This window comes from Pongo abelii, chromosome 21 (assembly GCF_028885655.2).
Source record: "Pongo abelii isolate AG06213 chromosome 21, NHGRI_mPonAbe1-v2.0_pri, whole genome shotgun sequence".
Taxonomy (NCBI): domain Eukaryota; kingdom Metazoa; phylum Chordata; class Mammalia; order Primates; family Hominidae; genus Pongo; species Pongo abelii.
Genome location: NC_072006.2, coordinates 50,306,099 through 50,318,559, shown reverse-complemented (window position 1 = coordinate 50,318,559; position 12,461 = coordinate 50,306,099). Strand labels below are relative to the sequence as shown.

The 12,461-nt window shown below is 49.5% G+C and overlaps 1 protein-coding gene across 3 annotated transcripts in view; it reads right to left on the bottom strand.

Annotated features, from left to right (window-relative positions):
• Positions 1-12,461, bottom strand: part of SLC12A5 (solute carrier family 12 member 5) — a 40,080-nt gene that overhangs the window by 17,236 nt on the left and 10,383 nt on the right. For all 3 annotated transcript variants that reach the window (XM_002830378.5, XM_054541855.2, XM_002830379.4), the window contains exons 2-11: positions 9,621-9,715; positions 9,137-9,268; positions 8,749-8,895; positions 7,876-7,930; positions 7,286-7,416; positions 4,050-4,291; positions 3,126-3,337; positions 1,343-1,513; positions 935-1,033; positions 733-790 (exon numbers count right to left, since the gene is read on the bottom strand). In XM_002830378.5, coding sequence (XP_002830424.1) covers positions 733-790; positions 935-1,033; positions 1,343-1,513; positions 3,126-3,337; positions 4,050-4,291; positions 7,286-7,416; positions 7,876-7,930; positions 8,749-8,895; positions 9,137-9,268; positions 9,621-9,715 — 1,342 coding nt within the window. The remainder of the gene's footprint in view (positions 1-732; positions 791-934; positions 1,034-1,342; positions 1,514-3,125; positions 3,338-4,049; positions 4,292-7,285; positions 7,417-7,875; positions 7,931-8,748; positions 8,896-9,136; positions 9,269-9,620; positions 9,716-12,461) is intronic.

The window sequence follows — 12,461 nt, the reverse complement described above, 5'->3', positions numbered from 1 at the left end:
GACCTCCTACACCACCCGGCCAGTTGTGTGTGCCCATGCCCTTCAGACGTGAGTGCTCCGGGACACTGAGCACTTACAGCTGCAGGCATGCGCACACATTTCTCCCCTCCACCCTGGCTCCCCATTGCCTGGAATGCCCTTCCTCCAAGCTGCCTAATCTCTGCTCAACCTTGAAAGCAGGAAGGATAAGTGAGATAAAGTATATAAGACACTTCTAGCCTCCCCTCCTCTGAGAAGACTTCCCTGGGAAGACCCCTAAGGACTGGACTGAAGCCCCCGGGCTTTCCTGTATGGCCACCCCTACCGACTGCACTTAAAGTCTGTTGGCCAGTATAGTCCCACCCAAAAGAGCTCCTTCAGTACAAAAACCATGCGTTATTTATCTGTGCTGCCTCCAGAATCTCAGAGGGAGCACAGATAAATACCACTCCTGTCTGTGTGACCAACACATGGACATTCAGTAAATGTTACACACACTATTGAATTAATCCGTTTTAAAGAAAAGTAAAGTATCATTATCCTAAAGGAAGTGAGACACCATTCAAGCTTCTCGAACTGGAGTGACGGAAGGAAGATGAAATATAAGAAGATGACTTTGCAAGCAATCCCCGTGGCCTCCCTCCCACAGGCCCCTCACACAGGTCCCAGCACCTCCTGACGGGTCTGTTTCCCAGAACTCAGCCTTCTATACCCACCCCTCCCCCAGAATAGGATCAACCCCAATTATCTTACTTGTCCCGCAGGACGACCCCCTCAATGCAGGCCCCAAACAGAACAACGGAGCTGATGTCTGCAGCAGAGGATAAAGGAGAATCCCCACGGTTCAGTCCTCCCCCTCCCCACCCCTCCTGCACCAGCAGGTAAGGCAGCAAGTTCAGCTGCCCTCCCTCTTGCCCTCCCCCGAGGGTGGTCCCAGCACAGCTGTGCAGGATACAGACAGCAGAGGTGGTGGCGATGGCCAGGATGGTGCCAGTGGGGATTGACTTCTGGGCATCCCTCAGGTCCCCAGAGCGGTTAGAACCAGCCATGATCCCTGCAAAACAGAAGTGCAGCTAGGACTCAAGCCAGGGCCACAGGAGACAAGGCAGATGAGAAAAAAGGGCACCACCCTCAGAGTCAGTGAGCCTGGGATCTAGTCCTAACATACTGGCTTGTGTGAGACCTTGTACATGTTACTTAGCTTCTCCTGGCCTTAACTCCCTCATCTCTCCAATAGGAAGTGAAATGTTGGGGTTGCTTTCATGATGGGGTTGTTGGACTAAGAAATTCCCAACATCATCATCGACTCTCTCCTCCCCATCCACTCACAGGCAGAGTCTTCCCTCTCTGAGCTCCCCTTCACCTGTGACTGAGGGGAAGTAGATGCCAACCAGCAGGGTGAAGTAGGAGGTCATATCACTGAAGACATAGGGGTGGTCCATGTCGATAGGAGTGCCATCAGCCAGGCCCACCGAGGTCATCCCACTCCTCTCCACAATCACGCCCTTGGTCAGGTAGGAGCTCCAGAGGTTCTCTGTGGGGAGACAGAATGCTCAGGGGGAGGCCAGACATCAGGGGACCAGAGCTCTGGGACCAGGAGGTGGGAGGGGGCAAAAAGTCAGGGTCAAGATCAACCCCATCTCACTCTCGCCGGCCTCATCTCTATTTCATTTCCACTGACATTTCCTAAGCTCCTGATTTGGGCCAGGCTATGTACAGAGCTTTCACAGACTAATCAGACCCAGTTTCTACCATCAAACAGACCAATCTAGTGGAGTAAATGGGCAAATAAAGACCCATCTCAGATTGAGTCGATGTGTCCCAAATTGATCTCACCATCCACCCACCCCAAACCAGCTCCTTTCCTGCATCCCATATCTCAGTAAATGGCACCATCATCAATTCTGACGCTCTGCCCTACACTGCTCCCTCTTCCCTTCCCCAACTTCAATACCACCTCCAACTTCTGTCCTTTAACCCCTCCTTAATATTTCTTAAATATGCCCCTTCTCTCCATTCCAAGGTCTCTCCACTGTCGCACTAGTGACCTTTCCGGCCAGATAATTCTTTGCTGTGGAGGACTGCCCCATAGCATTGTAGGATGTTTAGCAGCATCCTGGCCTCTACCTACTAGATGCCAGGTACACCCCTCCAGTTTTGACAACCAAAAATGTCTGCAAACACAGCCAAACGTTTCCTGGGTGGCAAAACAGCCCTGGTTGAGAAGCACTGCAGTAATGCCCACAGACACCACTCCATCACTCTCACTCAGAAAACCACTATCTCTCTCCCTGAACTCACAGCATCAGCCCCTTCCTGGACCCCCTGCCTCTCTCCTCTCACCCCTTTAACCCATCCACATTAGCAACCAGAATGAACCTTCAAAAAATGGAGATCTGACCACGTCCCTCCCTTTCCCAAAACCCCTTGGTGGCTCCTCATTGCCTTCAGAATGTGGTCCCAACTCTCCAACATGGCTTCCAAGGCCTGCCATGATCTGGCTCATGCCAGCCTCTCCTACATCGCTTCTTTCTCTACCTTATTTTGCTCTTTATGCCCCAGTCATACCAAATTACTTGCGATTGGAAAGACACAATAAACTCTTCTGCCTCTGCGTGCTTTTAGGCAAGCTGTTCTTCTGGTTGCAATTTCCTTACTCCTCTCATAGAACTGAAGATCTTTCATTTGTCCTTCAAAACCCTCCTCAGGTGAGTCCAGGAAGCCTATTGCCATCTTACACACATGAACTCTCCCTCCCCTGGGCATTCTCTGTGCATTGAATGCACATCTACATATGGCATAACGTATTTGCTAATACATCTATTTCTGCCATTAGTCTCCTTGAGGCCAGGAACTGTGGCTTATTTATTTTGTGTTCCTAGCACTCAGCACAATGCTGGGCACTCTGTAGGTGCTCAGTGACCACTTGTTATGTTGATGACTTCTTTTCCTACTAGCAGTGAGATACTTGTCTCCTTTTCACCTTACTCCTCCCTGATGCCAAGGACGGAACGTAACCCAGAGTAGGTGCTCAGTTAAAGCTGATTGAATTTAGCTGAATCCCAAGGAGGGCCCCTTAATCCTGACCGCTTAACCTACAATCCCTGCAGCGTTCTCTGGATGCCAGCCCTTGTCCCCCCGCAGACCTTTGATGAGGCCACTGGCAGCACCAGGGATGCCCTGGATCTCTGTGACATTGTTTCGGGTGAAGTATTCATCACAGGTGGCGTTGAGGAAGCGAGAGGAGCAGAAAAGGCCCCACAGCCGTGTGGTCACCGTCTCATTTCCTTCCCAAGCCAGCTTGGCACAGACATCAAAGCCATGGCGAGACAGCGTGCGGTTACCCAGGAGGCAGATCCTAGGGAGAGAAACAAGGGAGGAAGGTGGGGAGCCACATAACCTTGCCCTGGCTGCACAATACAGTCACCGGGAGACCTTTTAAACACACGGACGCCAGGTCCCCATATCCAGAGTTCCTCGTTTAATTTAAATGAAGCCTGGCCATTGGCTTTTTTTTTTTTTCTTAAGCTCCCCAAGTGATTCTAATAAGCAGCCAAGGTGGTGAAGCATCGCGTTAGTGCAATGCTGTGTTTCAGCACCGTGGACAGCGGTCTCGGGGGACGCCCTCCACCTCTGAGCAGTGGATGGAGTGGACTTGGACCTGAGCCCCTGGACCCTCTAGATTTCTGTGTCTTTTCCCATCCTGGAGGAGTTGTCCAACACTAGGAGACTGTCCCATTCCAGGAGGTTGTCACCACCCAGGAAAGGTTTCCCTACCACAGACAGTATTCATTGTTTGGAACCCATTCCCACTGAATTCTTCCTAAGTCCCCCCTACCAGCAAGAAGTTGACTCTTACAAGGTAAATTGTTCCCTCCTCCAGAAAAGTTACCTCACTCTGAAGAGATTGCCCCCAAACCAAGGGAGATTTTCCCTCCCAAGGGAAGCTGCTCCCAACCCACACCACTCTAAGATTCTGAGGGCCAGGGAGGGGGAGTTTGGCAGAGACTCTGAAACAGGGCCAGGGAGGTTGGAGGACGATTCCTTGGGCTCAGAGTAGCAGCACTCACGGGAAGTTGGGTGGGTCGAAGGCAGACTTGATGACCCCAGCATAGATGGCCAGGATGGAGAGGATGACACAACCCAGGAAGACAAGGGCAAACTTGTTGACATACTTGACACCCACAAACACCACAGTGGCCATGCAGGTGAGCACACAGGTGCCGTAAACACGCATGTTGTTCAGCATGGCTGCTGCCTCCCCACTGGCATCTTCTGCCTTGAATATGGCCATGGCTGGGAAGAGGTAAGCCTGTGGGAAAGGGGCAAGAAGAACAGAGACCTAAGTCAGCAGCCCTTTGCACTACAGGCAGGGCTTTAGGAAAAAAGATGCTCATCACAGCACAGTCACAGTGGTACCAGACTGGAAAAGATATCCAGTAATAGGAGAATCGCTAAAGAAGGCATGGCCTGTCCTGCAAGGACTATGATGCAGCCATTTAAAAATGACATTGCAAGGCTAGGCAAGGTGGCTCACACCTGTGATCCCAGTGTTTTGAGAGGCCAAGGTGGGAGGATCACTTGAAGTCAGGATTTCAATACCAGCCTGGGCAACATAACGAGACCCCATCTCAAAAACAAATAAAAATACATTTAAAAAAAATGACATTGCAAGGATGCTGGAAGCGATTACTTCTGTTGTTTTTGTTAATTATAATTCTTAATAATTATTTATCATTTTAATAATTTCTAATAGAAAGGTGGAAATAAATGTTCATCACTAGAGGTTGGGTGAATAAATCATGATATCCCCACACAGACTATGGAGCTATTAAAAAAGATGACATAGTTGGTTTTTTATTGTTGTTGTTGGTTTTTTATTGTGGTGGTGGTGGTTTTTTGTTTTTTTTGGTTTTTTTTTGAAATAAAGTTTTGTTCTTGTTGCCCAGGCTGGAGTGCAATGGCGCGATCTTGGCTCACTGCAGCCTCCACCTCCTGGGTTCAAGTGATTCTCCTGCCTCAGCCTCCCGAGTAGCTGGGATTAGAGGTGCCCACCACCACCCCTGGCTAATTTTTGCATTTTTAGTAGAGACGGGGTTCCACCGTATCAGTCAGGCTGGTCTCGAACTCCTGACCTCAGGTGATCCAACTGCCTCAGCCTCCCGAAGTTCTGGGATTACAGGCATGAGCCACTGTGCCCGGCTAGATCACATAGATTTATATGGACTGACTTTAAAAGCTATCCATGGTACATTAGGTGAACACAATCAGGTTTTTGAAAAAGAATATGTCTTATTATCTCATTTTTATAAATGTATATGTGAAGATATATACATATATTAGTATATGTCTGTATGTGTTTTCATAAGTACATCAAAATGTTATCAGTAGTTTTCCCTGAATCATAAAAAATGTGGATAATCTATTCTTTGTGCACATCTGTATTTTCTAAAATTCCCATGCTAAATATTAATGTTTACATTCTTCCAAAAGTTATTTTCACTGTAAATAATATATACAAAGAGAATATGAGTTGCTTAGGTGTAGGGTTATATTTTACATAGACAGAATACAATACCACATAGAAAAACAAAAACTAGAAGGCAATACACCAAAATGTTAATGGTTATTTTCTTTGGGTGACTTATTTCCTTCTTTACATTTTTTCATGACTTGGATATTCCCCCTATTTTCTGCAATGGGCAGAATTGCATTTACAACAATTTTCAAATATTTTATTTTTAAAAGTCATGGAGGTCTATTGTTCTCCCTCATCATTTGCCTCCTCAGGCCTTTCATGCCCCATCCATCCTCCCTGACCTGCCCTCTTCCATCCTGCCATGACACTAATTGCTGTGGCACCTTCTAGTTCTAGGTTTCCAAGGCAGTGTGGTATAGAGGACATGTAAATGTATCAAGAAGTAGGTGTTTGGTGAATATTTGATTTTTTAGAGAGAATGGGAAGAATTCAGTTACAATGCTGTTTGTGACATGTAATCTCATTTTTTGTGAGTCTGGACCTACCAAATGTTAACTATTGTAAGACTATAGGTGAATTTTATTTTCTTCTCTACCCTTATCATTTTCATCAATGAAGCTGCATCACTTGTGTAAGGCTCTGGAAGTCAGAAAGACCAAGGTTCATATTCCTTCCATTCGTTCCTTAAACTCCGAGCCTTGCTTTCCTCATCTGTAAAATGGCCACCTTTTAGCAGGTGCAGTGGCTCATGCCTGTCATCCCAACACTTTGGGAGGCTGAGGTGGGAGGATCATTTTAAACTCAGGAGTTTGAGACCAGCCTGAGCAACATAGTGAGACCCCTATCTACAAAAAAATACAAAAATTAGCTGGGCATGGTGGTGCTTACTAGCTACTTGGGAGGCTGAACTGGGGGGGATCACTTGAACCTGGGAAGTGGAGGCTGCCAGTGATTGCACCACTGCCCTCCAGCCTGGGCAACAGAGTGAGACTCTGTCTTAAAAGAAATAAAAAATAAAATGAAATGGCCACCTTTAACTCATGAGAGAGTCGTGACGATAAAATAAAATGACATACTTCAAGCCTTGGGGCCTACACAGAGTAGGGGCTTGGGACATGTCAGCTCTACTTCCTATCCACCAGGGACACCTCATCAGCACCCATGCCCTACAGGAAGGGGATGAAGGATGGAGACCTAAGTCACCAGTCCTGACTTCAAGCACTGCACAGCAACCTGGTTTCTCTCCATCAGTCGCTACTCCCAACAGATATCTTTACACGGGTCCCTCCCCTGGTTCTTCTCTTTTGCAATCCAATAGCCACCAGCCATCTACCATTAACATCATAGAGTACCTAGCACAGTCCGTGGCCCGTGGGAGGCAATCACACAATGGTAGCTGCTGCATAACATTACTGTTATTATTTCTACCATATTTTAACTCATCAACCAACCTCTGCCGCCTACCTGAGAGCTGAGTGACCTTGAGGAAGTTATCTCACCTCTCTGAGCTTCTCATTTGTAAAATGGGCATCATAATACTTAAACCTCATAAGGATAGAAGAGAATGGCTGGAAAGCACTTGGAAGGATGCTGAGAGCTCAGTGGGGGCCTGATAAACGACAGCTGTGTATGTTACATAATTATTGTATCTTGTCTCCCCAACTAGACTGTGTGAACTCTTTAGAAACAGAACCACATCTGACTTTGGCCTTACTGAACCACATCTTTGGCCTCACTGAATGGCCTGGCCTATAGGAGGTGTCCAGGGAACACTGATTTACTGACTGACAGCCTGGGGTTCCACACCTCCTCCTCAGCCCCTCTTACCAGCAGGATTTCAATGGTGCCCAGGATGTACATGGCTCCAGCAAAGGTAGTGCCCAGGTAGAAGCAGAGGCCCACGGCACCCCCAAACTCTGGGCCCAGAGACCTGGAAATCATGTAGTAGGAGCCACCAGCTGCAGGGAGAATCTGGTATCAGCGAGAGGGTCGGGGGCACTGGGCTGCCGTAAGGGGTGAGGGGTGTTCAGTGACAGAGGCAGAAGGGGGTTGCTCTGGGCCTCACAGGCTTATGGGCTGCAGCCCTAGAAAGGGGACTGGTGAGAGACCCAAGCAACCACTCTGCATGGATTTTGCAGCACTAATTACTATGTTGCTAATTACCCCTTTAAGGAGGTCATGGCTCAGAAAATCGGATGGTGGAGAGGAGGGTCTCAGGATGAGTGGGGGGAGGGCTGCCCTATTCAACACCGACAGCTGCCTCCTCCTCTGCCCCCAATAGGGCTGAAAACAGATACAGCCCAGCCCCCCAGTCTATAATATTACCTCTCTTGGGTCTTGATGTCCCCCAAAGCCCAGGGCACTATCTCTCCTTCCACCCAGCCATCCCCCCTCCCCACGAAGCCCCAGTCACCTACCAGGCACAACACCATTCGTTGCAATTGCACTCATGGAGATGGCCGTGAGCATCGTCTGTGAGGAAAAAGATCATCAGAGCGGTGGCTGGGGTGGGGGCCGCAGTGGCCTGAGTGGGGGCCAAGCCTTATACCCAACAAACACCAGCCAAACCCACAGGTTCTCTTCCGCTGAGCTGCTCCCTGGGCCTGTTCCAACTTCTACTCCTGCCAAGTCCTTCTTCTCAAGAAAACCTCTTATTCACCATGCGAACGAAAGGAGCCCAAGCAAGCCACAGCATCAGAGAGCTCTGGAAATCCCAGCCTGGTCTCAGACCAGCTGCCTGACCTGAGACAACTCACTTCACTTCTCCAAGCCTCAGTTTCTCCATCTATAGAATAGGAGTAACAGCTTCGACACTGCGTACCTCACATGCACAGCTGTCTCAAGGTTATGTACGAGGACACGTAAATGTATCAAGAAGTAGGTGTTTGGCGAATATTTGATTTTTTAGAGAGAATGGGAAGAATTTGGTTACAATGCTGTTTGTGACATGTAATCTCATTTTTGTGAGTCTGGACCTACCAAAATGTTAACTATTGTAAGATTATAGGTGAATTTTATTTTCTTCTCTACCCTTATCATTTCCATCAATGAGCTACATCACTTGTGTAATTATACACAGAGAGATCCAGGTGAAACCTGGTTAACAGCCATCAAGGACAAGCCTGTGAGATGCAGGAAGGACCAGTCAGGCCTAATTTACTCTCAAAGATCATAAGCAGTGGTTCCTATAAAAAGCTCAGGTCTCATGCTTCCATCCTCCCACCTCCCACCCCCAGGCCTCTGCCAAGCCCCAGCTGTCAGGGGGTGGTGAGGGGAGGGGTGTCACTCACACAGGAGCAGCAGATGAACACCATACAGAAGGACTCCATGATGCCTGCAATGCCCACCACCCAGGTGAGCCGCAGGAAGAGGATGACGCCAAAGATGTTCTGCAGGCATGGCAGGTACACGCCCATGAAGGTGCCCATGCGTGGGGCCTGCCAGGGAGGCCAGCATCAGTCTCTGCAGTCCTCATCACTACCAACACCCCAGGCATGCTCCTCCCCCATGTTTCTCCACCCCCACCTTCCTCTTCTCTCTATCCCCAACCCTTCATCCCTCTTCTTTCTGATTTGTATCCCCTTTCCCTCCCTCCATTCAAATCCATTTTCCTCCCCCATCCTTCCCCACCCCCCATCCGTCCATTTTCTTCCATTTCTCATCCCCCGAGGCCCTCACCTGCACCGGCTTCTTTTTTCCACCCTCATTGTTTTCTGCCTCTTCATGCTCCCTACTTCCCTGGGGCAGGTTGGTATAGTTGGCCAGGCCACTGAGCAAGGAGGACACCATAGGGCTGGTGTCCATCTCCTCCTATGGAGGGAGGGTGTCAGTGCTAGGAGGCTGGGGGAGCAGGTGGAGTGAGCTGGGTGGTGAGGGGCAGAGGAAGAGATGGGGACAAGGAGCACAAAACCATTGAGGATGGGATGAGATGGGAAAGGAGGAGGAACAGGGGTAAGAATGGTAGGATGAGGAGAGGAGGGCAAGGAGCAGAAGGGAGTAAATCCCAGGAGGGAGAAGGAGGGATGGGGAGGCTCAAGGAAGAAGGTGGACTCAAGGGAGGGGTGGAGAGGAGGGTATTGCTCCCTAGGGAGGGAGGGAGAGAGCAGCTGATGAATCAGGATAATGAATTGTAGGTGGGGGCCCAACAGCCCTAGCAGCCCACCTCAAACAAGGCCATGTTCTTGCCATCATACTCCTTTCCCTTCTCTGTGTCAGTGCTGTTGATGAAGGGACTGCTTTCCTTGGGGTTGCCATCACCTGAGAAGGGAGAGGGGTCAGGGATCTGGCACCAATCAGTTGTTGTCCAACCACCTGGGCATACAGTGGTGTAGCCACGGTAGCCCTCTGAATCTCAGTTTATGCACTGGGAAAATGGGGCTAATACCACCCTTCCTCGCAGAGTTGTAGTTGACAGCATGTATACAGAGCCTAAAGCACTAGCTGGCATACACTGCATATTAACAGATGTGTGAGTGCTTCCTTGCTCTTGGGAGTCCTATTCCATTTACCAGGACACCCCAAGACTCTCCAGAGTTCCCTTCTTAACTATAGCTGGGCTCATACCGGTGTTTGGGGTGGAGGCACGTTCCTTCCCAGTGGAGAAGGTCTGCCTTCCAGGAGCACTACAGATCAAGGCCCCAAGGATGTGCCACTTCTTGAAGAAGTGACCCCCTCTGACATCTCCTATGCCCTTTATTCATCTTCATTCACAATGTGTTTACCAAGTGTCTACCATGTGCCAATACAGGCATGGGGGAAGCAGGGTAAGACACAGAAGACATCATCCATGCTCTCAGGAGAGCAACCCAAGTGCAGGGAGACAAACCAGTAGCCAGGAATTTCCAATCTGGCATGGTCAATTCTAGGATAGAAGATCAAGGGACTGTGGGACACAGGAGAGGCATCCAGCCCAGCCTGGGAAGTCATGGGAGGCTTCCCAGAGGAAGTGACGTGTCCACTGAGAGCTGAAGAATGAGTAAGAGCTAGCCTGGGAGGGAGGAAGGGAGGGTGTTCCAGGCAGACAGAATAGCAGAACAGCATGTTCGACGGCCCAGAGGTGACAGCAAATAGAGTGGGTTAGAGGAATGAAGTATGATCTGGCTGGAGTCTGTGGAAGGGGCAGTGAAAAATGAAAAGGTAAGCCTGGGAAGGGAAGCGTGGGCTGGTCCCTTAAATGATTAGCAGGTCGTGTTCAAGAATGTGGACCTCATCCAGAGGGCAATGGGAAGTCATTGAAGAGTTTCAGGCAAAAAAAAATACCATGAATAAACCCATGTTTTAGAGCCATCACTCGGGCTTTTAGGTGAAGAAAACAGAGTACGGTAGTTAGAGACTTTCAGTAACCCAAGTAAGGGCTGATGATATGCCTGACCAGAGCAATGTAGAGCAACAGACAGAATTATTGGCATGTTTCCATGCCAGATGTTTGGGGAGGGGGAGAGGAAGAATCTAGGATAATATCTGGGGTTTCTAGTATGGGTGAATGGTTGGATGATGGTGCTATTTGATAAATGGGAAGACTAGAAGAGGAGGAGTTTGGAGGTGGAGAAGATGCTGAATTTAGCTGAGGGTGAGGCACTGTAGGGCACTCAAGTGGATACATGCAGAAGCCACCTGGATATATGAATCAGGATACATGCAGCAAAGAGGCTGGGCAGGAGAAAGAGATGGGGGTAAGCTATGTAAACACGTGTAGGATGCGTGTGAAGCCATGCACGTAGATGAGATTACTCGAGGAGAAAGTATCTTGGGCACCAGGGGGGAAGGTCCCTTCAGAAAGATATAAGAGGCCCCATAGGTACATTTCCTTGGCTTCAGCCATGACCCTTCCTCAATTCCAGGGCTGAATTCCAGCAGTTGCCATCTCTCTGGACACTGGAGAAACTCCCCGCTGATCAAATTCCAAGTGAAATTGAGGCCCTAGGCACCTTGATTCTCCTGTTCCCTCGACGGCTGACATCCCTTTCTCTCCATCTCCATCCATGTCTTCCCCATTCTCCTCTCTACCTCTGGGAAACCTTCCTCAGTCACCCAGCCAGAGCATGGCCTGTCTGTTATAAAACCAATCTCTTCCTGACTAAAAATTGGGCCAGGAGGAGTGATACCTCGCCTGCTCCAAAGAAACCCACCACCCAGTCTTCTGCCACCACCTCCACCTCATCCATCAAGGCAGAAACTCCCGGTTGTCAAATAGGGTGCAATCGTCAGCTCTTTCTTCTCACATATGTGAGTTCCTGGGAATAACAGACCCACCTCCCAGCACATAATAGGTGCTCAGGAAAAATCTTTGGAGCTAAGTTCTCCAGGGCTCCCTTCTGGACCCCAGGGTCTCAGAAGAGCTCTCTGGGGCCAGAGAACAGGAGAAACAAGGAAGAGGTCCTTTTAAAATGCTGACAGTATGCCTCCTGTTCTCAGCATATCATGGTGTGGACTAGAGAGACTGAGGGGACCTGAGGTGAGAGGATGTTTCCTAACGGTTAAAAAAGGGGGCTGGAGTTATGGAAACTGACATTCCAGTCCCAGCTTCACTGGCTGTGTCGTCACTTTCAGCAAGTCCCAAATTTTCTACGCCTCAGTTTCCTCCTTTGCAAAGGGATACTACACCAAGCTTAACTCATAGGGCTGTTGCTAGGATTAAATTAAATCATGTATATTAGGTGAGCCCGCCACGAATGTGGCTATTGCTATTATTACAATTGCGATTATTATTAACATACTTGGTGCCCACCCAGCCGGGGCTCCCCATCCCACACCGCATCTCCAGCCGCAAGATTTTGGGGTCCTGTCTCCTATGGAGCTGGGTCCCTTTCCCCGCAGCATCCCCTCGTAGGGCCAGGACAACCAGACAGGAGAACCCCTCCCCTCTGCCTTTCACACCCCCTCCCAAGCGCCTCCTCCTTCGCGGGGGCGAGTGGCGCCCAGGGGACGGGAATGGGGGCGTCCTGGCCCGAGACCCTGCAACTAGGTGGCCCCGCGCCGGTCTCCATGGCGACCGCGCAGGCCG